At 48.0% G+C, this 26,657-nt stretch overlaps 1 protein-coding gene and 1 pseudogene across 6 annotated transcripts in view; both read right to left on the reverse strand.

Annotated features, from left to right (window-relative positions):
- Positions 1–1,604: 1,604 nt before the first annotated feature.
- Positions 1,605–26,657, reverse strand: part of SP9 (Sp9 transcription factor) — a 46,866-nt gene continuing 21,813 nt past the window's right edge. The window contains exons 1-3 of one of the 5 annotated variants that reach the window (XM_074399455.1): positions 14,051–14,138; positions 12,665–13,703; positions 1,605–5,486 (exon numbers count right to left, since the gene is read on the reverse strand). In XM_074399455.1, coding sequence (XP_074255556.1) covers positions 4,056–5,453 — 1,398 coding nt within the window. In that variant the 5' untranslated portion in view covers positions 5,454–5,486; positions 12,665–13,703; positions 14,051–14,138 and the 3' untranslated portion in view covers positions 1,605–4,055. The other 4 variants (XM_074399453.1, XM_074399454.1, XM_039469648.2 and 1 more) reach the window with 4 other exon arrangements.
- Positions 18,820–26,333, reverse strand: LOC101037851 (coiled-coil-helix-coiled-coil-helix domain-containing protein 2 pseudogene; annotated as a pseudogene). Its single transcript, XR_012517716.1, has one exon. The product of XR_012517716.1 is annotated as a coiled-coil-helix-coiled-coil-helix domain-containing protein 2 pseudogene (transcript).

The raw sequence follows: 26,657 nt of genomic DNA on the forward strand, positions 1-26,657 counted from the left end.
ATCAGAGTTTTCAGTTTTTTTAATGTGTTAAGAATGTTATTCCTTAAGAAAATTTGTAGCTAAATTATTCTCACTTAAAATAAACACTTAGTATACCAATTACACAAATGGGCGGGATTTATGTGAGATTTACTTCATCTGCATTTTTGTAGTGGAAGAGAGTCTTGGTGAATACAGATAATAGATGCAAATAAGATTAGAGTTAAAATAAATAAAGTTTCCATCTGAATAAAAAGAAATTCAATTTTACACGACTTGTAACGATTTGACGAAGGTCCAGACACGCCATTCAGGTGCACAATCTAATCTCATCAAAATAATGTTGTTTCCCCCTCGAAGAAAGAAAATCTCTTTTCTTTTTCCTCATCAGGTAGAACCCAATTCAGTCCACGGGGAGAAAACTGGCGTCAGAAAAGGAAACGCCGGAGGATGGTGCGGATCGTGGCTGGGTGGGCGCTGGGCCGAGGAAAATTTGGTCTTCGTTTCTCTGCTGCGCTGGAAGCCAGGGGACAGGAAACACCGGGGAAACCCGGGGACTCGAAATCGCACTGTCCTCACTCTGGCCTGGGCGGGACTCTGCACCCCCAGGCCGCGGCCCCCACCCCCACCGACCTCCAGGCTGCTGCCCACCTCTGCCCTTGGGTCCCTGACCGCCGCCTCTGGCTCCTCCTGGCCCCTGAGCCGGGGAGGCCCAGGCCGCCGGGGCCCCGAGGTGGCCCTGGGGAGGCGGGATCCCACCGCAGTTGGGGACCGAACTTGTATTCTAGTTCGGGGGGCTTTCTCCTCCCGCGCGCGCTGTCTCCAGTTTGGTCATCCCCAGCCGGATGGTCGCCACCCGCTCAGGTCAAAGTTCCCCGCGCCCCCAGGGGCGCCTAGGCCTGGGGGGAGGGCGGGCAGGAGGCCTGGGCCCTGTTTTCGCCGGTTGGCTTCAGCCGGGGCACCGGGGCCCCACTCCCTCCGAGCTCAGGTTCTGCGCACTGCCGTCTCCCGGCTGGACGCTCTGGCCGCGGCTACCGCCCGCCACTCCCAGGAGCCTGGGTGATGGACGTCCGCTGACCCGCAGGGCAGAGGCAGCGCGCACAGGCCTTGATCACTGGCCTGCGGAGGGAGCCGCGCGGCCAGCGGGACCTGCACGGCCGGGCCCTTTGATCTGCCTTTATTATCAATAAGAAACAAAGCTGCCTGAGCCCGACGCCCGGGCGCCCGCGTTCCTCGGGAGACCCACCACACCCTCTACTCCGCGCCGCCAGCCCGCGGCCCCTAAACGCGCCAGGCACCCTCTGGGCTCCAGCGCCCCGGGCCGAAGCCCCTCCAGAAAACGCGCCGCTGCCAGCCGGTTCTCCAGAAGACCATCCCCCAACCAGAGGCGCGTGGGGAGTCGGGGGCTCCTGACTATGAACAGCATGAGCCGGGAGAGAAAATGGCTAAAGTGAAGAAAAACTCGAGGAAGAAGAGCGGGGCAGCCTGGCTGCACGGTGCGCAAGGAGGAGGAAGAGGCCCTTGAATGTCATGCTGCAAACTCCCTGCTGGGGACCTTCGTTCTGTTTTATCGCTACTTTGCGACTTGGTGTTTCAGAACAGCTTCCGAGAAAACACTCTGCTGGTTGTTAATAACAAGATTTTATTTTTTCTTTCCTAAAAATCAAAACTTTCGTTCAAATTCCCAAGGCGGAGAGTCATCAAAAATGGGAAAAAAATTATGTTGGTGCTGACTTCGCTTGTATTTCCACTTGCGTGGGAAGTCTTTTAGAAATATTTTTATTCTGTAAATATGTACTTTATTTTCTAAATCAACATTTTTTCGAATTGCGAAATTATCTCATTTACCAATTTTCTTTTTGTCTCTCCCTCTTTTAAACTGGGGCTGTTAAGTTGGTGGTCAGAAGACAAAGAGAGTGAAAATAATTTTCATTTCAATAATTGCCTTCTGGTCAATTTAACTGCGCCTTATTTTGAAAGAGACTGTCTAAATGAGATTCCTGTCCCAAATGTGTTCCCAGGCCTGATCCCAGCCTTTAATTATTCCTGAGTTTTTTTCTTCAGAATAAGACGCCGCACTGAGTAATCACAAAGAAGTCAGAGAGCATCCTTGAACCTTTTCAGAAGCAGCGCCACTGATATTCAAATAACCTGCGAGGGCCATTTGACGGCGCCGGGACCTAGGCATTTCCAATTCACTATTTGCATAGATCAGCCGTCTTTGAAAAGGAAAGGAGCAGTTGTCTTCCCTAACATTAAAAAGCCTAGTTATCAAATCAAGTGCTTAGTTTGGGGGCTTTTAAAACGTTTACATTTTATCTCAGGTTGCCCTTTACCGTTTGACATGCAAATTTGGTGCAGTTAATTTAGACAATTAAAAAGATCTTCAAGGGAGCTTTGTCACAGAGAATATTTGGAGTTTTCCCCGCGGACCAGCTGAGATAAAGTTGGCCAGAACAAATGATGTCTAGGAGATTAATTAGATATTTGATAAGACATGAATCCCTAATAAGGGAATACAAGGCACAGGGGGCTGCTGTGTGCTCTAAGTCAAAATTAATAACATTTAACAAGATTTTCATTTAGGCATGAAATGTCTTTTCCGGGGTATTGACTCTAGCGATTTATTCCCTTGAGTTGCTTCCCAACATACAGGGCCTTGGGAGCGAAAAGACTTCTTTTTAAAAAGCGTTTTTCTTTCACAGATTGTTTTTAAATCACTTTTTGAAAACAAACAAAACCACCAGTTTTCTCTGACCCCTCCCAGAGGTTTAGGCATCTCCCCAGCTAAAGCTGCCAAGGACCTTTGCATTTAGGCGATCCAGAGTTTTAAAACGTCACCTTTTGAGGGCCTTCACATTAAGTAATAGAACTACACGTCCTTATAACCCAATTTAATTTACACTGTTGATATACAAATAAATAATTTTGACTTCTCAAAAACGCGTATGTAGTATGGCTTTGGTAACCCACATAAACTTTACATTACCTACAACTAACATTAAGGAAATTTTTTCCCAACCAAAAAACAAAAACAAAAACAAACCAAAAAAAATCGACCCACGAAAAGGTTATTGAGGGGGAAACAGGATTTTAAAAAAAAGGAAATGTATTGTGCAGAGTCCTTTAATAATACCAAAATGAAAATATGATGTCAAGATTTTCTTCATACAGATAAACGCATTTAATTTCTTTAGATGACCTTAACTTACGTATTTGTGAGTGAAATGATAACTCAACATCTTAAATATCTTTTACATATATACTGACTTTCACAAAGTGCATCAGAAAATTAAAAAAAAAAAACTCCCTGAATTTCAGGGATTCACCAAAAAAAACTATTCGAATGAACATTTACAAGAAAATAAAAGAGAACACAATCTTTTGAACCCTATTTATACATATGTTATGAAATACAGAGAAACTGTCGCTAGACTTCCAGTTTAATTTCTCACCTTAAGCCTTTTGATGCTTCCTTTTTTAGGGAAAAAAAAAGTCTCATTGTAAGTAGATATCAAGCAGGACTTGGAGCATTTTATAATATAATATAATCCACACAAAGGGTGTTTTTTATCGGTCCCGTTTGTTTTCAAATGTTCTGACAGTCCTTTGCTGGGTGGTGGCTTGTTTTTGAGAAAAGGAAAGAGAAGGGTGTTGGAGGGACATGGAGAGTGGGGAGAGGGAGCCTTTCTGTGTATTGCTCTTCGCTCGAGAAGTTTGGGCGAGTGGTGTGTGTGCGCGCGCGCGAGTGTGCGTGCTTGTGGTTGAGGGTCTCCGGTGTATGTGTATGTCTGGACGTACAGTTTTTAAAGTGTTTGTGTCGGAGGATGGTTCGCTTTTGTTTCCGGACCACGCGTTCGATTCTCATCTGGGCGCGAAGGCGGGGGAGAGCTCCTGACACGGCAGGCGAACCGCAACCCCAGAGCCCCGCGCGGCTCCACCTCGCGCCCAGCCCGGGCCCCGGGGGCGTCACTGGAGCCCCATGCCCTCCCGTCCCCCGCTCGCTCGCCCTCCGAACCTCTCGCTCGTTCTCGGTGTCTCTACTCGCTCGCGTGCTCGCGCCTCTCGCCCGGCCTCTAAGAGTCGTTGGGGCCAGACGCTGCTTCCTTGCCTCCTGCGGAGACCGCCGCCGCCGCCGCCGCCGCCGCCGCCGCAGCTGCCGCCGCTCGGGCTGCACTGACGCCGGAGTCATGCAGGATGAGGTCGGGGGATTCGGAACGGGGTGTCTCCAGGTTGCTGGCGTCCGTGTCACTGTCGCTGCCCTTTTTGCCCCCGCCGCCCCCGTTGTGCGTCTTAATGTGTTTGCTCAGGTGGTCGCTGCGCATGAAGCGCTTGTTGCACACCGGACAAGCGAAGCGCTTCTCGCCCGTGTGAGTCCGCAGGTGCCGCTGCAGCTCGTCCGAGCGCGTGAAGCGCTTGCCGCAGAAGAGCCAGTTGCACACGAAGGGCCGCTCGCCCGTGTGCCAGCGCAGGTGCGCCTTCAGGTGCGACGTCTTCCCGTACACCTTGCCGCAGCCCGGGATATGGCAGCTGTGCAGCCCCTTGCGCCGCAAGCTCGCCCCGGCCGGGCCCAGCCGCTCCGCCTCCTGGCAGTTGGGGCAGTCGCAGGTGGCGCGGCCTGAGTAGCGGCGGGCAGAGCGTGCTGAGCTCCCCCCGGCGGCGGCGGCCGCGGCGCCCGAGATCATGGCGCTGGCCGCGGCTGCTGCCACGGCGGCGCTGGAGTCCGAGTAGGAGGGCAGCACCGGCTTGAAGCCGTCCTGGGCCAGCAGGTGCTGGCTGGTGGAGAGCAGGTGCGAGGCGGCGGCGGCGGAGGAGCCGAGGCCCGTGGAGCTGAAGGCCGAGTGCGTGAGCGAGCTGAAGTCGGGGTTGTAGGTGCCCAGCTGCGAATGCAGCGAGGCCTGGGGGGCGCCCGAGTGCAGCGAGCTCTGGAGCCCCCCAGCAGGGTTCTGCACTTCCAGCCACGAGCCTGGGCTGCTGTGCACGTCCCACCACGACGACGCCGCGCCGTTGGTCACCTCGCCGGCCGCCAGCGTCGAGTGGAAGCCCGACTTGTACCACGACTCGTACGGGTGCGCCATGCCCACGCGCGGGTACAGGCCGTCGGCCGCCGTCGTGTGCACCTTGGAGATGAAGGCCGACTGGCCACCCGCCTCCTGCGGGGACACCCCGGCCGCCGCCGCCGCGGCCGCCGCCGAGTTGGAGAAGAGGCCGCCGTAGTCGCTGCTGAAGGCGGACGACGTGGGCGACGTGGAGGCCAGGCAGAATGCGCTGTTGGCTGCGCCCGAGCCACCCGCCAGGCCGCCCGAGCCACGGCCCCCGGTGGCCACGGCGAAACCCGAGAGGCTGGAGCCGAGGTTGCAGCTGGACGAGGAGCGCTTCCAGGGGTGAAAGCCGCCTTTGGCGAAGGCGCTCGACTCCGGCAGCGTCGTCAGCGGGCTCGTGTTGCCGATCTTGTTGCAGGTCGCCGCCAGCATGGCCAACGGGGTCGTTCCGAAGCGCGGCTCTTCCTAGAGTGGGTGGGATGAGGGAGGGAGCAAGGAGGAGGAGGGCAGGAGGAAGTGGGGGAGAAACAAAGTGCACCCGTGAGCAGCCTCGTCCCCTGCAGCGGCTCCCGGGGGGCCGTGGCTCCCCGGCTCGAGCCTCTTCCCCACTCGCTCGCAGGGGAGTCGCCGTGCCCCGCGCGGGGCAGGGGCGATCACAGTGACGAAGGTCCGGGCGCCGGAAAGTTGCTCTTCGCTGAGCCTATAAATCAAAGATGCCTCCGGTTCCCCGCCTCAGTCGCTGCAACCCTGCCTACAACCGGACTTTGGTTGTCGCTGTAAACCGGCTCCTCTCCCAGAAGACCCCAAGTTGCCCTTCGGGGTGAAGCACGAAGGTAAACACAGAGACAACAAACACCAGGTGAGGGCGGAGGCGGCCGAAACAGCTGCCTGGGACAGGCGAAACTTGCAGCACTCCAGGGTGGCTACGACTTGACTTTTTTTTTTTTTTTTTTTTTTTTAATAGAAAACGTTTGGTTTTAAAGTTTACGCACACACACAAACACAGCGATTATGAAAACAACAATCCGAGGATAAGCGGCCAGCAACGTATTTCAAAGTCACGGGTGAACTGGGGAGCCGCGGAAATGCAAATGTTTATTAGCCTGACTAAATGAACTGCAAAAACGATTAAGGCTGTTTTCTGGAAACACCTCTGTCATGTAATTGCAACAACCCCCAAAGCAAGGCGGGGGGTGGGGTATAAATCACCAGGGGAAGAAAAAGAAACCTCTAGCTTTTCTTTGAAACAAAATAAAAAAGGACTTGCTTAAGGAGGCCTTTTCTTGCAAAGGCATCTGCTGGGTTCCAAAAACTTGGGAAAAAATCAATCCCAGAATTGTGGAAAGTGCTAATAGAAGCTGAAGCTGCAGTCCAGCAGCAACAGTTTCTCGGGAGTCGCAGACCCCAGAAGCCATAACGAAAAATTACTCCGGTTAAAACAAGCAAATGCGTTGCAGCGCTTGCGACTTACCCCGAGTATAGACGTGGCCATAGCAGGTCTCTGGCTGCGCAGCGAGGCTGGGAGCGGGGCTGAGCCTGGCGGCTGCTCGGAAAAACGGATTGGGTCCCGCGCAGCTCCCGCGTCCCCGCGCTCGCGCCGAGCGGACTCCGGGCTCCCGCCGGCTAAACTCAGCCTAAGTGCGAGGAGCACCCGCTTTGAAGTGCCGCTGGCTGTGCCTCTCGCCCAATGAGGGCGCAGGCAGAGCAGACGGGAGCTGCCCCGCAGCCAATCAGACGCGCCGAGGGGCCCGAGCCTGGGCTCCCGGCGCGTGCCAGTCAAGTCCGCAAGCTAGGACTGCGGGTGGGGGTAGGCAGGGGGGCAGACTGGTGGGGGGGCGGGGGCGGGCTGGGGACTGAAGAAATTACAGTGCAATTAAAAATTTACACACACGCACCAAGCCAGGTTTAAGTACCAGTGAAACCCAGCCACAGGCACCCCCCCCACACACACACAAGCCACCCCAAGATTTTGCAAGTTAGAGTTGACAGTCCTACTCGACTCCCCACTTGTAGGAAAGGAGGCAGGAGGGGAGGAGACATTGAGGCAGAGGCCACACCAGCAAGGCCCCAAGAGGAGACAGAAACGTCAGCGCTCACTTTGTGTGTCCAGGTTCTTGCCCGCAGAGCACAACTTCAGCTTGTATCTATCATTCTTGCTTGTGATTTTTATTATTTTCGTGTGTCTTCTATCCAATTCTTTATTCCACTAGATTCAGTGTTACTCTCTCAGTTACACTGGGGAGGGGCGCGAAGAGACAGCTCCTCCGAGAGGGCGAAATAGGCCTCTATGTACAGGTTTACACCCACAGATTTGTTGGGAAGTCCTGGAGCCTGCTGCATCCCGCCATTTCCCCCCAGCGATGTAAGTGACTTCCTAATTGTCGCTCTGGCCTCTGACCCGGGGGGTAATACAAGTGCCACTCACTCTAGAGGCTTCTGGTGGTAATTGAGGGCATCCTTTGTACGGTTTCGCCAGCGCTTAGATACCAGGTTAACCCAGTTGTCAAATATGACTAAACAGTGGGATGTGCTGATTATCTGCCGAGTTTTGCTGGGGGCTGGTGTGGGGGTGGGAGGCATCAGCCCATACAACACGCTGCACGAAGCCGCTTATTTTCACATTGTAACAACTTTGGAAACAGAGACCGGCGCGAGCGGCGTCCGCCCCCACCTCCACCTCCGCTGAGGCTGCAGCTTGCTCGGCTGTTTGTTTAACCCGGTGAAGATTTGCATGTCGCGTTTCATCCTGGAGTGGAGTTTTGTCCCAGCTCCAACCCACTCCCACTCCAGACCTCCCTAGAGGCTCGTCTGCAGGGCAAGTGCGCCGCGTTAAGGTGGGCTCCCCTTCAGTGTCCTGCTTTCACGGACGTGCCTGAGAAACCTTTTCAGGACTGTCACCCGGGAGGGCATAGGACCAGGCCACACATGGACGCCTCCACATTTTGCAGGCTGGAAGCATCTTGAAGTCCTCCTTGGACCTTGTCAGTGTCAAAAGAGGTGTCCTCAAACAGACCAAGGTGAAGCTTCGAGTCCCCCAGCAACCGCTGAACTGCTTGTTTTTCTCTTTCTTGGCCCCGCTTTCTCTTTCTTCTCCAGGGTAGCCAGAAGCTGTTTTTGAACCAGAAATACCAGCGCGCCCTTGGACAGACCTGGGCACTGGCTTTAATTTAGCACATTCCCCACTAAACCCACACCCTGCTTCTTAGAGAAAAAAAAAATCAACTATCAACCCCAAATGCTCGGGTGCAAACGACGAGTTGTCTTGGAGCGGGTGCAAGTGACAAGGACGTGGAACTGTGCCTCCGTGATTTCTCTCCTCTTTTGCAAGATCTCTTGACCCAACAGTACGACCAGCGTGGCGCTGCTCTTGGCCCTGTGATGGAGCCTGGGTGCGTCTTGGCGCGTTCCGTGGGTGGGGACTATGTGGGTCGCTTTCTTGGATTCCTGTTAAAATACTTTTGCTCGGAATGGTTTCTCTCTTTATTTTTTATTTCTCTTTTTTAAGGTGGCGAGTGGCGAAAGCACAGAGGAAGAGAAGGGACGGGAGAAGAGAACGAAAAGGCTCTAGTGGCTGTCAATGAAGTGCTGTGCCCTGGGAGACTGAGGTGAAAATAGGGGTGGGGAGGTGTGAAAAGTCTCTGGGGGACGCGGAGTGGAGGGTGGAGGAGAAATCGGGCCGCCTGGAAGAGCTGGAAAGCCCAGCAGGGGGACCCAGGAGCTGTTCCCAACAGGTGACTTCTGCCCTGGAAGAAGACACTGGCCTTCGGCTTCCCATAGAGTCTCCGCGTGGATTTACTAATAGAGGGATTGTTAAGTGGCAGCGAGGCGTTTCCGACTCACCCTGTGCAGCCTAGGGAGGAGATGCGCCGAGGTTTCCCCTGTCCACCTCCTCCCCCACCCCCAACACACCCTCTCCTTAAGGAAACCTGACAAAGTAATAAATAAGACAATCCGAAAAGCCACTTAGCAATAGTGACATTTTCAAGCCAACCATTTAAAACAGTTCTTGCAGGCGCCTCGGGCTCCCGGCGCCCTGCTCGTCCTGCTCTTCTTCTCCTCCCCTTGGCTTCTCTCCCCTCCCCCTCCTGCCGTTTCCCCGTGGTTCCAGCTGTCAGACTCTAGACGTGGGCACTCGCATATTCCTTTAGATACACGCGTCTGCATCACAATAAAAGTTAGGGAAATCTTCCAAACGAATGCAGGCAAACACCCGGGCCACTTCAACTCTAAGGTGGGGCCCCAAAGAAATCTTTCGGAGGAAGTCCAGATTTTTTTCATCTGACAGATTTTTTTTTTAATCGTCTAAAAAATCTAGTTTTTAAACAAAGATCAATGTGTTATGCTAAAGTGTTGAGCTGACTGTTAAAACATTTGGGGAAATAATGACAATGTAACAAAGGCCTGGTTTGGAGTGAATCATCACCCTTTTAAAAGTTAAAGCAATTTTCAGGAGAATAGCTTTCAGCAAACGCTTTACATTATTCAAAACGGCCAAATAATGCTCTATTATAGCGCCTGAATGCTGCCAGTCAGCCCCTAAGTGCAATTTGTGCAAAGGCCCCGGTGCCTTATCTCCACTTCTTTATAAAGAGGTGAATATAAAACAATTTCTTCCAAACCCAGACAGAGAGCACGAAAATTGCTTCCCTTTCTGCAATCAGGGCAATTTAACTGGAGTGCAATTAGCACTATTAAATGTCGATTCTGCATAAACAAATCTGACTGAGCAGCGAAAGTGGGGTGAGAACCTCATATACACTGAAACTGATTTTTTAAAATTATGTATCCGGGTCCTTTACAATTGATCGGTGACGTTTTCATCTTGGAATATATTTACATCATAAATACACTATGGTTAAATCAACATAATTTTTTTGCAAAAAATTTCAATACGAATCCTAATAAGGAAGAATAGGGTAATTAAAGGGAAGAGTTCACTTCCTTTGAACAAATATTGTTTCTACCATCTTGCCTCTCCCGAAAGCTTTGAGCTGAGCAACTGCTCAAGTTGCTGTGTTTAGAAGGCAAAGCCAGGGAAACAATTCAGTCATTAGCTCTGATCGGAATGATTGGACCTCCTGAGCCACAGATAAAATGCTTCTCCCTCATATGCAGGAAGCAGAGTGGGAGGACCAGTTATTTTCTGAATAACTCGATATACTAGCTGCTTAAATATTAGGTGGCTACCCAGTCTCCCTGTAGCTTTAACCTGGCAGAATTTAGCAGCAGATATACGCCACTGGGGTGGGGTGAGGTGGGGTAGGAGGGAGGTGAGGTGGAGTCGGGGGACTCCAGAACACCACTGAAGGGGAGGCGTTGGGGGAGGAGGAACAGAAAATGCTCGCCTTGGCCAGGCTGGCTGCAGTCAAAATCTGGACCACCATGACCAGGAGGCCTGGGGGGTGGGGGGGGGTGATGGGAGCCCAGCCTATAAAAATCCGACCTGTCCTCCCAACTGCCTTTATTTACTTCCTAAGCCACAGCGCTCCTTTTTAAATCATTTGTGCAATTAATTATGCTTTTCATTTGCATGATCTTCACTAGAGCAGTGATTATCAGGTCAGCACGGTGTGGGAGTTGGGGAGATACATTAATAACTTGAGTTAAAAAAAAAAAAAGAAAGAAAAAGCTGCCCTTGTGTACCCACGTTGCCTGCCATGAGCAAGGAAGAAGGAAGCCCAGGAAGGTCCATAGTGCCTGTTGAGTCGGGTGAATCCTTCACACAGTTGGAGTCTTGTCAGTGGGTGAAAATGAAATACAGCCTTTGATTAGAAGGGAATCTTTTATAGTTAACACATATTTATATTTCTTAAGCACCAGTTGTTGAGATCAAACGGATGGAGAAAATTAATTGAAAATTAAGAAACTCTCCCACAGTTTCTGTTGAGCTTTCATTTCATATTTGTTTTATAATGTCCTAATTCCAGCCCAACCCTTGCAAATGAAAGAGCCAGGAAGAATCAATAGGCCAATGGGACTTTCATCTTTTTTTCTGTATCTCAGAGGCGTCACTGCCATTTAACAGTGGCAGAAGATGCAAATCTTTCTTGCCTCTGTAGGGTCGGCTGAAGAAATTGAAAACCCCTAGTCTATCAAGTACAGTCCAAACGTTTGTTACACAACTAATTTTCTGCTGCTAGATGTATCCTGGCCATATATTTTAAGCTTGCCCCGATCTGTTTATCTAAGCCAAAAATGCATTAACAATTAAGGGAAAGGCTGGTGTGTCAAAGGAAGGAAGGTGACTGTAGACTGTGTGATGATTTTAATGACTGCAATTATTGGAAGATTATTCAACAAGCATCATAGATTTGTTTACTGCATCACTCGGAAACTATGGGGGGCCTATTCAGCTTGGGGTTTTACTTTCCTCCCTCCCTCACCAGCTACCACAGAAGGGTCTAAGACCTAAGCAAATGCAGCATTCTGTAGTGCCTTTCTTCTTTTTAAGAGCATCTCTACCAAAATGATGCACATGTATTGTCTCAGCCAACTCTAATGGAACTCTGGAGGTATTAAAACAATCTTTTCACATAGACTCTAATATCAAGAAAAGCCAGAGGCCAGAGGATTCTGATCATTAGTCAGCTTCTCCTAGCCAGGGTACCAGTTTCCTCAGTTTTAGCCTTTCATAGGCAGGTTTGAGGAGGCTTCCAGCTCTTTCCTCCTCCCTCCAGGGCTTGGAAAAGGCATTACATCCACAAGATGTTAAACAGGAGAGTAGGCATACCTCCAGGAGTCTCTTGGATAGTCTGGCTTTTCCTTCCTTGCCTTTAGCACACCCCTCCCCCATGGTTATTTCCTAGCACAACTCCTGATGTTGCTGTTAAAAGTAAGTTAAAAAAAAAAAAAAAAAGTATGGCTAAAAGCATATCAGTTTGTAACTAAGGAAGTTTTTACTGTAAATACAAACACAGGGGATGCAAGTAAGGAAAGTTTCTTCTCTGATATTAACAAAATGATCCTCAGTCCACAATAATCTATAAATTGCCACATGGGCTTTGCTCATTCATCAGTGACTGATTTAGAAGGGAGATTGGGGGAAAAAATGAACAGCAAATAGCCCCACTAACACCCCCTTTCTTCCCTGCCCCGTAGAACTGAGACTGCAGTAACCGCACCATCGTGGGTTCTGTAGTCGCCCAACCTCAAGCCTTAAGGTGGACTTGGCTAGAACTTCCCTGTTCAAATGTGAGCCTGCAGGATTCTGCAAGTGGCAATTAGGAGCCTACTACAAGCCATTAGATTGATCAATGTTCCTTAAACAATGCGCATGATTTGTATCACTGATTTATACGGGAAGAAAAAGAAAGCGGGGTACGATTTCATCTTTACATCCACAGGCTGTTCCGTAGAAGAACCAGGCCCAGCCTCTGGTTCATCACAGCTTAGAACCACCCAAGCGATTTATCTAGAAAACTTTTCAAGCAAAGACAAGGTCCTCTCAGCTTGTCCGGTGGGTGGCGAGGTACACATTCTCTGCCCTTCTCTCTGCTTTCTAAGGAAGAGCTTAGAAAGACCAAGGCCCGGAGGGGCAGCCGAAGGTCACAGCGGCGCCACTCTGCTAGTCAAGGACACCACCCGGGGCGGGCCCAGCTGCCTCCTTCCCTAGTCTGTCCACAGAGAGGGGGAGGACGACTTACATATTTGTTTAACGGAGTGTTGGAGAGCTGCGTGGCCTCCTAATTACGTCAGGAACACAGAACCATCAGCCCTTGAAGTTTCCAGCGAGACTTCGGGAGGAGCGGCGACCCGACTCCGGGCGCGAGATGACGCAGGGGGTAGGGAGGGAGGGGACTCCGCAGAACAGAACTCCATGCTAGGGCTGGCAGTTCCAGCTAATCTATCTGGCGAAGACAAAATTACAACAGAGCTGGAGCGAGCAAAGCTGGCCCCCGCCCCCACTCCCGTCCGCCCGCCTTCCCTGCCCAAAGTCTGTTTGTAGTTGTCTTCTCGGCTGCAGACACTCGTCCATCTTCTCACAACAAGGAAATTCCTGCCAGTTTTTCCAGAGCCTGCAAGGAGAGGACAGACGCACTTCACCCGTCCCAGAGGAGGAAGATTCCCTTTGTTTAACCTCCTCCTTCCACAGTCGGCCTTCAGCTCTGAAATAGGGGAGGAGGACAGGAGATGGAAAGACCCTGGGCGTGGAGGGGCGGTTATAACAGAACCCCAGGTCCAACTCTGCCCTGCTGGTCCCTCCTTTTTCTCCTACCTCTTCTCTTTCCAAGCTTCTTCCCCCCTTTCTCCCTCTCTCCCTGCCGCCCTCCTTCCGATCTTCTAGATCCTCTTCTCACCCCTCTCCCGAGCTCGCGCGCCCAGAGCCTGGACAGGCTCTGTTTATTTCCCGGCCTTCGTAGTTTGGCGAGAAAGGGCTTCGTCCCGGCTTGTTCGTGAGTGTCTGGGACAACTCCTTTTGTGTCTGTCTAAGTGTGGAAGCCTTCCAGGTTGATAATGGGGCGCAGAGAGAAGAGGGAAAGAGCAGAGAAGCAACCTGCGTGTGTCTTTTGTAGCCAGTATGCGATGGCAGCCAAGGGCTTGGAACCCCTTCCAGATGGATCATGATTTCACACACACACCCGGGTGTGCTCATCTGTCTTTTATTATCCATGTTCCACTCCTGGGTTCTTTTCTAAGTTAGTTCCTTTCAGTTCTCTCCTTCCTAGAACCTCTTCTCAGAACCTTACAGTTCAGTGGGAAGGGGAGAAAAAAAGATAGGTTCTGAGACTCCTCTCGAGGACCAAAGCACTCCCGTGACATATCCGGAAACAGGCCAGCCCTGGGCCCACGCGTCCATGCTTTCTTGATTTTCGCCACTGTAGAGCGCAACCCTGACACTGGGACTTCCCTGTCACACCCACGCCCTTCCAGAGTCCGGACGGATACCCTCCGCCCTGACCCGCTTCCTGGAACGTTGACTGGAGGGTATACGTAGGGGTAGAGGAAGGCTCTACGCACTTTAGACACGTGCGCCTCCCCCTCGCCCCGCTGCCACATGCAGAATGTACACTTATGACAGACACACTTACCCGGGCACATGCCAGCGGCGTCCATCCTCCTTCCCAGGCAGGCATCAGCAAGCGAGACGGCCTTGAGGCAGGTGCCATCGCTGCAGGGTGGTTGGCTCCGAGCTCCAGATGTCTCCCTGGGAGTCGGGACATTCAGGTCCCCCAAAGCCAGATTCCAGCCTCCCGGGCCGGGTGGCTGAAGACCTTAACGAGGCTAGGCGTCCCCCTCCGCCTCCCGCTGTGCTCCCGCGCCGCTTCCTGCTCTGCACCACCTCCGCCGCCGCAACTGCTGGAGCGCCCCTCTCCGAGAAGCCCTCTGTCCGCCGCACGCAGCCCATAGGCTCCGCTACATCTGGGATGCATTGCCCCTTAATTGTCAACCCTATTATTGTGATCAAGTGAACGTTACTAATCTCTACATTTATTATTTAGGTAAATAGAGGCTGCATTTAATCAATATGCAGGGCCCCAGCTCTCGCAGCGCCAAGTAACTTAAGTCAACGGTGAAGCTTTCAGTGTGTGCGTAATTACAGAGCTTGCGGAATCTTCGCTCCAGCTCAATTCCACGTCTCTCCGCCGACCCGGGGGAGAGGGAGGAGGGAATGCAAGGAATCTCCACCCTCCAATGGGTCGAGGGCCTGCTCCTTCAGGTCAAGTAAATGACTTCGTGGCGTTGACACCGCGCGCCAGGCCCGCGCCCTCAACTGAGCGCGCTGCGAACGCGGGGGCCTGCGGCGGAGCTGGGAATTGCCCCCGACTTCCGAGCGGCAGAATCTGGCGCTCCGCGCCCCCACTCTACCGCTTCTGGACCCCTCCCATCCCAAATCTGCCTCAGGGAGGTGGGTGGTTCCCCATTTGGCAGTCCCCGGCAGGCGGGAAAGCGGGGGCGGGGCCCTGGAGTTGGGTTGCCCGAAGTTCCCAACGCCCCGGCCCCAGCACGCAGGCTCCCTCTTCTCCGCCCCAGCTGCGGGGAGCAGCATAGTTCCTTGCCCGCGGGGAACTCCCTAGAATGCCACGTTTGGACGTGCAGAGCGCGAGTTACTTTGCACTTCTTCTTAAATAGCTATAGTTTCCTAATTTAAGGGGACCTTCGCCAGGCAAGAACCTCAGGGATTCACAGCAGGGGGTGGGCGGGTCTGGGGAGGTGGGCGGTTCGCTCCGGCTAGTCAGTTCCTGAATATAGCTTGGCACCGGGAGTGGTCACAGAGTGAGGGCCTCTGGGTCTCGGCGGGGAAAGAGCTGAGAATCTTCCGGGCGGCGGTGGAAAGAACCGGACCCCCCAAACACACCCTGGAGTGGGGCCCAAGAAGCTGATCCTCAAGTTTGAGACGCCAACACTTCTCTTTCGGCAACACCGTCGTCGCGAGTTTCTCCTTCTCCTGGTTCCTCTTTCTCCGCTCCGTTCCTGCACAAGTCCGCCATAAATAGTAACTTCATTTGTAACCAGATACCCGCCTTGTATGGAATTGTCCGGCTTTATATAAGCAGGATTCTAAGGTCAACTCATCATTTGCAAGTTTAGAGTGCCATTGCAACCTCCCAACTAAATTACAGCTGAAGTTTGAAAAAAGGGCCCATGGTATTTGATGGCAGCTGGCTGTTTTTAATTTTCGGAATTGAACAGTTTTCGTATAAGGTACCTCTCCCTGCTTTCTTCTTCCTTTAAGTTGAATAGCATTTGGAACAAGAGGAAAATGAAACACAAATGTCAGCGCAATCCCGAAAACCTTTGTGTTTCTATTACTACATTCAGAGCCTCCCCTCTGCAGGGCCCAAGCTACTCCCAAGCCTGTAATCCTCCTCATCAGCTAAGCAGACCTCTTTACCACTCGGCTGCGAACCAGTGTGGCCTCTGCCTCTACAGGACAGATGAATATGGTGTCAGACTCTTTTAATTGGGAATGGCAACTTAAACTTTTCTGGGTGGCAGTTGTTTTTAAGCTAGGATAAGGAAAAGAAAGGCAAGAGAGTTGATAGCCAGAGTTCCTGGGTAAGCACCAGCCCTCTGGAGGTCTCAGGAGCTGGGTGTGATTTGAGACCCACTCTTAACAGTGCTGTGACCTTAGGTGGGCCTTGAAACTTGTGTTTCCTCCTCTCTAAAACGAAGCTAATAATTTCAACTTTGAAGGATTGTTATGAAAGTTAAATAAAACTATATAGGGATATTCCTAACAATGTGCTCAATACTTATTAATAGTTGAGCTAAAAAAGCTCTTGCTTTCCATTTTCCACTGAAATAAAATTCCCAGCTAAAACTTACTGTGAAACTAAAGGCAAAGCCAACAGCCGCTATCAAACAGAATTTTAGTGTGTGTGTGGGAAGCACAGGGCCTAGTACAGAAGCAAGGTTGGATGAGGATGCTTGCAATGACAGCTTGCAGCTGTCTGATTTGGAAGGAGTTAAGGTTAGCTGCTCCAGTCAGCAACATATTTTATGGTCGGGCTTTCATAGTTCTGCAGGAGGGGAAGAGGAGGCCTTGTCTCTAAAAGTAATAATAGCTAGTATTTATTATATACCAGGCATTCTGCCAAGTGCTTTACACACAGCATCTCATTTAATCCACACAATAATCTTACCAGGTATTACTGATACCTTTTAAAAACTTTTATTGTAGAAAGTATCTTCTGGGCGCTGTGGCTCAAGCCTATAATCCCAGCACTTTGGGAGGCCAAGGCAGAGCATATCCCTTGAACCCAGGATTTGAGAGCAGCCTGGCAACATTGGAAAACCCTGTCTCTACAAAAAATACAAAAATTAGCTGAGCATGGTTATGTGTGTCTATGGTCCCAGCTACTAAGGAGGCTTACATGGGAGGATCAATTGAGCCTGAGAGGTCGAAGCTGCAGTGAACCATGATTGCACCACTTCACTCTAGACTAGGTGACAGAGCAAGATCCTGTCTGAAAATTGAAAAAAAAAAAAAATCAAATACTTATTTAGAAGTAGAGGTAATATTTTAATGAGCCCCTCTATTTCCATCACCCAGTACCAACATTTGTCGGCTTACGGCCAAACTTGTTTCATCTCTATCCCATCCATTTCCCTCTTCCTTATTTTGAGGCAAATCTCAGACATTATATTATTTTATTTGTAAATATTACAGTATTTATCAAAATGTCAAAAAATAACACCAAAAATCCTCCAAAACAATGTTATTCTATAATTATACCTAAACACATTTGAAATAATTATTTAATATTAGATATCCAATCAATGTTCAAATCTCCCCATTGTCTCATAAATGATTTTTAAAATTTGTTTCAAATCAGATTTAAACATGCACATAAAACATTTAGTTAATATGCCTCCCAGTATCTTTTAATCTATAGGTTCCTCTCTCTCTTTTCCTTTCCTTGCAATTTATTTGCTGAGGTAAGTCAGTCATTTGTTCTGATATCCCTCTCCCCTACCCCCACCCTGTTTTTTTTTAAGAGACAGGGTCTCACTATGTTTCCCAAGCCAGATTCCAGTTGCTAATCTCAGGTGGGATCATAACTCACTATAGGCTCAAACTCCTGGCCCCAAGGGATCCTCCTACCTCAGCGTCCCCAGTATCGGGAATTACAGATGCATACCACAGCCCTTGGCTGATATTCTTTTCATATTTAAAGTATTTATTTATTTAGAAACAAGGTCTCACTCTGTGGCCCAGGCTGGAGAACAGTGGTGCAGTCACGGCTCACCGCAGCCTTGACCTTCTGGGCTCAGTGGATCTCCCAGGTGGCTGGTACTACAGGCACATGCCACCATGCTCAGCAAGTTATTTATTTGTTTGCTTTTAGTAGAGACAGGGTTTCACCATGTTGCTCAGCTGGTCTTAAACTCCTGGGCTCTAGCAATCCTCCCACCTCAGCATCTCAAAGTGTTGAGATTACAGGCATAAGCCACTTTGCCTGGCCTTAATCTTTTTACAAATAAAGAAATTCAGAGGTGAAAAAAGTTTAATAAGGGATAGAAAAGGAATTTAGTCCAAGATATAACCAATTCCAGAATCCAAGCACTTAATGGCTTTATTATGTTCACTTTAAATCAAGTGATGAAAACCAAGACAGAAAAAATACAATCACTCATTAAAGATTTCAGAACATGCATGACTCCCCCAAGTAACCAGTTCTTTTACCAAGTACTCATGGAAAACTGTTCACTTAAAACCCAGGCAAGGCTTGAAATGCAGGAAGAGAAATTGAAAACAGAATAACCCAGTATCCACCTTATGTTTTGAATCTGACTAAATAAATCCTAAATGTAATCTGGACTAAATAATCCTAAATGTAAATCTGACTAAATAAATCCTATCTGACTAAATAAATGTATCCATAACGTAAAAGAATTTTTACTTCCAACAAATATTTAGCAAGGCAAAAACATTTCTTAAACAAATCTATGAATTTTCTTCTCCTTTTTCCTTCTTTTCTTCCTGTTCTTCCTTTCCCTCTGTTCTGTATAGCTAAGATAAGGAGGAAACATCTCTTTCTTTTTTTTTTTTTTTTTTTTTTTTTTTTTTTTTTTGAGACAGAGTTTCGCTCTTGTTACCCAGGCTGGAGTGCAATGGCGCGATCTCCGCTCACCGCAAACTCTGCCTCTTGGGTTCAGGCAATTCTCCTGCCTCAGCCTCCTGAGTAGCTGGGATTACAGGCATGCACCACCATGCCCAGCTAATTTTTTGTATTTTTAGTAGAGACGGGGTTTTCACCAGGATGGTCTCGATCTCTTGACCTCGTGATCCACCCGCCTCGGCCTCCCAAAGTGCTGGGATTACAAGCTTGAGCCACCGCGCCCGGCCGGAAACATCTCTTTCAAGCAGTTATTTTAAAATACCAGTCAAATTAACAATTTGGTAGTTTGATATGTGATATCTGGGCTTTTGTTATGGTAGTTTTGAAACCACAGTTACCCTAGCAACTGAATACATTTTTTCTTTAAGAAAATTCTTAGCTGTCTGAAGGAGAAAAAAAGAAAGAAAGAAAAAGAAAACTTCTTGCCAGAATTTTCCCATAATAGCTTCCATTAACTGCAGTGACTTCTATTGGAGAGGCCAGCACTGCTGTCTCCTGCTGTCACCAGTCATTCACTGATCTAGCAGATGTTTTGTTTGATAAGGCCAATTTGAGCTTTATAAAACATTTATTTTTTTCACCTCCAAGGAGCAAATACCGGTAAGGATAGATTCAACATTTATCACTGGATACCGTACAAGGGCCTCAACCTGCCAGTGGAGCTTGTAGGTGAGAAGAAAAACAGCAAGAGGCCAGGCACGGTGGCTCACGCCTATAATCCCAGCACTTTGGGAGGCCAAGGTGGGCAGATCACCTGAGGTCAGGAGTTCGAGACCAATCTGGCTAACATGGTGAAACCCCATCTCTACTAAAAATACAAAAATTAGCCAGGCATGGTGGCACATGCCTGTAATCCCAGCTACTGGAGAGCCTGAGGTGAGAGAATCGCTCGAACCCGGGAGGCAGAGGTTGCAGTGAGCTGAGATTGCACCACTGCACTCCAGCCTGGGCAACAGAGCAAGGCTCCATCTCAAATAACAAACAAACAAACAAGAAAGAAACAAAACTTAGCAAGAGGAAAGAGTGAGCAAAAGACCAACAGTCTATTTTAGAACCTTTCTGGCAATACCTGGTAACTGTGCAGTTGCCAAAGAGGGCAATGATGCTAGTTAATGAGAAAAAGGAAGAAAAAAAGGAGTGATGGACATTGCATTGAGTTTTGTAGGTTTTATAAACCATGGATTGGCAGTTTTGAGATGGAGTCTTGCTCTGTTGCCCAGGCTGGAGTGTAATAGTGCAATGTCAGCTCACTGCATCCTCTGCCTCCCAGTTTCAAGTGATTCTCCAGTCTCAGCCTCCTGAGTAGCTGGGATTGCATGCACGTTCTACCACCCCTGGCTAATTTTTGTATTTTTAGTAGAGACAGGGTTTCACCATGTTGGTCAGGATGGTCTTGAACTCCTGACCTCATGATCCATCCGCCTCAGCCTCCCTAAGTATTGGGATTACAGGTGTGAGCCACTGTGCCCGGCCCATGGGTTGGCATTTTAAGGAAGTGAAGTAGGTAAGACTCAGCAAGGAAAAAAAGGTGTATATTAGGACTTCTTGAAGCACGTAGACTTTGAGCATTGGCACAGATATTCACTTGCTTCTGAACGAAATCCCTTTCACAGTCATGCTTGTAATATAGACAGCTCTATGTTTCTTTTCTTAAAAACACACATACAGGGCCGGGTGCAATGGCTCACGCCTGTAATCCCAGCACTTTGGGAGGCCGAGGCAGGTGGATCACAAGGTCAAGAGATCGAGACCATCCTGGTCAACATGGTGAAACCCCGTCTCTACTAAAAATACAAAAAATTAGCTGGGCATCGTGGCGCGTGCCTGTGATCCCAGCTACTCAGGAGGTTGAGGCAGGAGAATTGCCTGAACCCAGGAGGCGGAGGTTGCAGTGAGCCGAGATCGTGCCATTGTACTCCAGCCTGGGTAACAAGAGCGAAACTCTGTCTCAAAACAAACAAAAACACACACACAAACTGATTTTACAAAAATATCCATATCCTTTCTCTTGAATAGGTTTTAAGACCTGGGGCTGTGGTGTGGGTAAATCAAGAGATGGCAAAAGAAGCACAGGGTAGTTCTGCCTCTGTTAGTAAGATACTGCTTTTTGTAGGCCTCCTGGGGCTCATTTAGTTGGTCATTGTGCAGAAGACCAAAAAAAGCCAAAATCCAAAACAGGAGGCTATCCTTTACAATATAACAGCTCAACAAAGTTTTTTTTTTTTTTTTGAAGAAAATCACTTTATTCTAATTAACTCACAAAGAATAAAATCATAACAGCTAGTTTAAGGAGGCCACACAAACATCTGACCAGCTCCAAATTCTACAGAGTAGGAACACCCCCTTCCATTTCAATTCTGAAGCAAGGAAGCTAGGAATGACAGGAGAGGTTTAACTGATGGCTACACTTTACACCTTCACTAGTAATTAAATTTTTATATTAAGTTAACTTGGTTATGAGAGCTGGTTTTCTGTTTCTCCAGTTTGAACTTCTTGATTAGGCCAATCTGTTTGCAAGTTGGCACTGTTTCAGCACCTCACTGAAACCCTCACAGAGCTTGATGTCACCCTGGTTCTGGGCACACTCCAAGAACTGTTTGATCTCATAGAAGCAAGGCTGCTGCTGCTGTGCCGGCTGGGTTCCCTGAGGCTCCTGGTAAGTGATGTCAGGCCTCGCAGGCTCAGGACCACTTCCTCCACTGAAGCCCCCAGTAATGGCGTGGCCCAGTGTGTGCCCCACAGCAGAGCCCACAGCCACGCCAGCTGCAGTGGTTGCCATCTGGGACAGCAGACCTGGCTGCCGGGGCACAGCAGCAGGAGAGCCAACTGCAGAGGGGGGTGCTGCTGCTGGTGGCTGAGCGGCTGGTGCTGGCCTGGGCGCAGCTCTCATCTGAGGGGCCCGGCTGGCCGGAGGGGCCATGCGGGAGGTACGGCTTCGGCTTCCACGTGGCATCCTAGCAACGGGGCTGTTCGGCCTTTAGACGTGCAAGGATCAGGGCAACAAAGTTTGAAAGAATGAAGATTCTCATCCTTGGGATTTTATTTTAGATTGCCCTACCTACCTAAGTATACTATTTTGACTTGAGGAATTATACTTTAAGCCAAGGTAAGAACTAAAAAAGAAAGAAAGAGGACCAACTATTTTTGCAGAAAGTGTAATTTTTCTATAGTAAACTCACCCCACACTAACTCTCTCTCCATGTCTCTCTCTGTATATGTGTGTGTATATATATATATGTAAAGTCCTAATGAGCACATTTCTCTCTAAGGCAAAATAGAAAACGAGAGCAAAACAGCAAGATTAGTTAGGCCTTTTTCTTTCCTTTTTTTTTTTTTTTTTTTTTTTGGCTCACTGCAACCTCCGCCTCCTGGATTCAAGCGATTCTCCTGCCTCAGCCTCCCGTGTAGCTAGGACTACAGGCGCACACCACCACACCCAGCTACTTTTTTGTATTTTTAGTAGAGTCAGGTTTTCACCATGTTAGGATGGTCTCGATCTCCCGACCTGGTGATCCGCCTGCCTTGGCCTCCCAAAGTGCTGGGATTACAGGCATGAGCTACCACGCCTGGGCAGGACTTTTTCTTAACGACTTAAACTATTAAAGGAACTTGCTGCTTCTTTATTGACCATCTGCAAGATGTTATACCTGAGTTACATTTTCATTCTTGAATCCCACTCTTATGTAAGATCTAAAACTGGAGAATGGCTCTCCAAAGGAAAATCTTGACACTGTTAGCATCAGAAGGGGGATTGGATATTGGGAAGAGAAAAATTAAAATGTTAACTACAGATGGCAAAAAAGGAAGACAAAAATCATATTGATTAATTAGAAGAACTGAGGAAATCTGGAATGAAGGATTGCTCCGAAGTATTTAAGCACCAGTAACAACAGACATTACTACCAGAATTAGAGAACTCTGCAGTAAATTCAGTTCTTGTTTCTAGTCCTTATCCCTTTTCTTTTCTGTTTCAACATGCTCCTTATTTTGAAATATAATTTGAAGCTCACAGAAAAGTTGTTAGACTCTTACAAAGAAACATTTCTGTTTATCTTTTAGGACATTCACCAGGTTTTAACATTTTGCCTCATTTGCTTTGTTACTCTCTCAGAAGATTCAGATTTTCAAAGAAGAAATGGGTTTGGTTTGAGACCAACTTAAGTTTGAGAGAATGATGGAATGTCTAAGCAGAAAAGCTCGGCCAGGCACGGTGGCTCATGCCTATAATTACAACACTTTGGGAGGCTGAGGCGGGTGGATCACTTGAGGTCAGGAGTTCGAGACCAGCCTGGCCAACATGGAGAAACCCCGTCTCTATTAAAAATACAAAACTTGGCTGGGCACGTTGGCTCATGCCTGTAATCCCAGCACTTTAGGAGTCCAAGGCAGGCGAATTACAAGGTCAGGAGTTTGAGACCAGCCTCGACAATATGGTGAAACCCGTCTCTACTAAAAATATAAAAATTAGTGGGGCGTGGTGGCACGTGCATGTAGTCCCAGCTACTCAGGAGGCTGAAATGGGATAATTGCTTGAACCTGGGAGGCAGAGGCTACAGTGAGCCGAGATCATATCACTGCACTCCAGCCTGGGTGACAGAGTGAGACTCCATCTCAAAAAAAAGAGAAAAGCCTAGCAGACTGAGAGTCAAGACTACTCAGAAAGATAAAAATATGAAGAAAAAACTAAGTGGAACTAATTTGTTTGAGGATATGGTTTTTGACAAAAAGCCTAATTCTGAAAGACAAAAGGTCTTAGTTCTGGCCAATGAAAAGGCATGAGATACTATTAATATATGAATTGTAACTTTTTCATATCTTGGTCCACTTTAGGGTCATCTGCTATTATTCTTATTTTACATTTGAAGACTACTTTGAAAATACATGAGGCTCATTGTATGGTTTTATTCAGAAATTTATAAGAAATTGGAAGTCTTGTCATTAATATAGCTTTTAGGTAACATACGTTCTAGTTACCATTGTTGTGTAACAAATTACCCTAAAATTTATTGGCATAAAATGGCCATTCTATTATGTTCACAGATTCTCTGGGTCAGGAATTCAGATTGGGTGCAATGGGTTTGGATGGTTGTCTTCACTCCATCATATCTGAAGCATCAGCCAGAAAGACTCAAAGGCCAGAGGTAACTCAACAACTGGGGACTGAAATCATTTGGCTATGACTTCACTCACTTATCTGGCAGAGGATGTTGGCTATTTTTTTTTGAGATGGAATTTTGCTCTTGTTGCCCAAGCTGGAGTGCAATGGTACGATCTTGGCTCCCTGCAACCTCCGCCTCCTGGGTTCAAGCAATTCTCCTGCCTCAGCCTTCCAAGTAGCTGGGATTACAGGCGTGGGCCACCATGCCTGGCTAATATTTAGTATTTTTAGTAGAAACGAGGTTTCACCACATTAGTCAGACTGGTGTGATCTGCCCACCTTGGCCTCCCAAAGTGCTGGTATTACAGGTGTGAGCCACCATGCCTGGCCCAAATGCTGGCTTTTAACCAGGACACCTACCATGTAGCTCTTCATGGGCCAGTGCAGGCTTCCTTACAGCATACAGCTGAATCCCTGTATTGAGGGTCCCAAGACAGCAAGATGAAACACTTGGCATTTTTATGATCTAGCCTCAAAATTTACATAGCATCACTCTCCAGTGTATTTTTTTTATTGAGACAGTTGCAAATGTTTGCCCAAAGTTAAGGGGAAGAGACATAAACTCCACTTCTCCATAAGATAAATGTTAAGGTAACGTTATAAGAAGAGCACTTGGAAAAATAGATTCTGTTTCAGCTACTTCGGGAAAATACAATCTGCAGTAAAACATATATGAACACAAAAAGGGAGCATCTAACAGAGTACAAAGAATACGCATCTGAGAGGTATTTTTTACTGTCTATGGTGGTTGAAATTTAAAATATTTCCTCAAAGACTAAGATATAAGGAAGAATTTTACATATACCCTATGCCTTCTTTATTAGGAATTATTTTCCATAAATGTCTTGAAAAAGTAAGATTTGCAGAGGTATTTATTTATTTATTTAGAGAGAAAGTCTCACTCTATTACCCAGGGTGGAGTGCAGTGGCTTGATCTTGCCTCACTGCGACCTCCACCTCCCAGGTTCAAGCAATTCTCATTCCTTAGCCTCTCGAGTAGCTGGGATTACAGGTAAGCACAACTACACCAGGCTAATTTTTGTATATTTAGTAGAGACAGGGTTTCATCATGTTGGCCAGGCTGGTGTCAATCTCCTGACTTCAAGTGCTCTACCCGCCTTGGCCTCCCAAAGTGCTGAGGTTACAGGCATGAGCTACCATATCTGGCTGCAGTGTTTTGATTAACACTTTGCTCTTACATGTACAACTTAGTGGATTACAATTCTTTAAAATCTCATGAGCAGATGAACAGCAGCTCATGAGATGTCCAGAATTACAAAATCTATAGGAGTTTTCCATTTGGCTCAAAATTGAGGTGCTAATCTAATAACTTGATCACTCATATCTCTTTAAAATAAAATCTGATAGATGGCTTTAATAGTTATTCATAATAGAAAAAATATTCAATCTGTCAGGTGTGCATTCTTTTTTATTAGCTCCCATTTCATTACATAATCCAAAGGTCTGGAATACTGGAAATCAGTCTGCATCTTTGAAAGAAACCTTAATACTTTCCTTTGTTACTGCAAGTATTTTTTTCTTTAATATGAAAAGAGACTGAGGAAATGTCTTAATGTTTGGTCAACAAATTAAAAACCCATGTTTAAGTGCTTTAAAATTCTAGTCCTATTTCACTGTGTCATCAAGGGGTTGATTTACCAGCTGTAAAATTACATAAGAAACCTTTTAAATGTAGACCTGTTAAAAGTATTTGACTCTCTGTGCATATACTGTGATCTTCTGATAATGACTACATCAACTGTGACAACTCATTGTAGCTTACCAGCACTAGCTCTGCATTCGCTGATGTGTTTTCAGAGATCAGAGGAGGTAATAAAGCTGGGCTTGTTCCAGTATTCAGTGCTTGTTATTCATTCAATATTTCAAGTCTTTTCCAGCCTTTGCCAAATCCTTTTTGCAAACCATATGAAGAAAACATTACTTATTTTTTTTGAGACAGGGTCTCATTCTGTCACTTAGGTGACATGTATAGTGGCATGATCACAGCTCACTGCAGGCTCAACCTCCTCAGGCTTAACTGATCCTCCCACCTCAGCTTCCCAAAGTAGCTAGGCCTATAGGCATGTACCACCATGCCCAGCTAATTTTTGTAATTTTTTTTTTTTTTTTTTTTTGAGACGGAGTTTCACTCTTGTTGCCCAGACTGGAGTACAATGGTGCAATCTCGGCTCACCGCAACCTCTGCTTTCCAGGTTCAAGTGGTTCTCCTGCCTCAGCCTCCCAAGCAGCTGGGACTACAGGCATGTACCACCATGTCTGGCTAATTTTCTATTTTTAGTAGAGATGGAGTTTCTCCATGTTGGCCAGGCTGGTCTTGAACTCCCGACCTCAGGTGATCTGCCTGCCTTGGTGTCCCTAAGTGGTGGGATTACAGACATGAGCCACTGTGCCTGCCCCAATTTTTGTAATTGTTTTTAGAGTTGGAGTTTTGCCATGTTGCCCAGGCTGGTCTTGAACTCCTGGCTGAAGTGATCAGCCTTTGCCGTCTAAAGTGCTAGGATTACAGGCGTGAGCTACAGCATCTGGCCAGAACACTACTTTTAAGAACCAAGAAACTGCCGGGCGCGGTGGCTCAAGCCTGTAATCCCAGCACTTTGGGAGGCCGAGGCGGGTAGATCACGACGTCAAGAGATCGAGACCTTCCTGGTCAACATGGTGAAACCCCGTCTCTACTAAAAATACAAAACATTAGCTGGGCATGGTGGCGCATGCCTGTAATCCCAGCTACTCAGCAGGTTGAGGCAAGAGAATTGCCTCAACCCAGGAGGCGGAGGTTGCGGTGAGCCGAGATCGCGCCATTGCACTCCAGCCTGGGTAACAAGAGTGAAACTCCGTCTCAAAAAAAAAAAAAAAGAACCAAGAAACTGATATATTTGAGTAGCCAATCAATTA

The sequence above is a fragment of the Saimiri boliviensis genome, chromosome 5, assembly GCF_048565385.1.
Source record: "Saimiri boliviensis isolate mSaiBol1 chromosome 5, mSaiBol1.pri, whole genome shotgun sequence".
NCBI lineage: Eukaryota > Metazoa > Chordata > Mammalia > Primates > Cebidae > Saimiri > Saimiri boliviensis.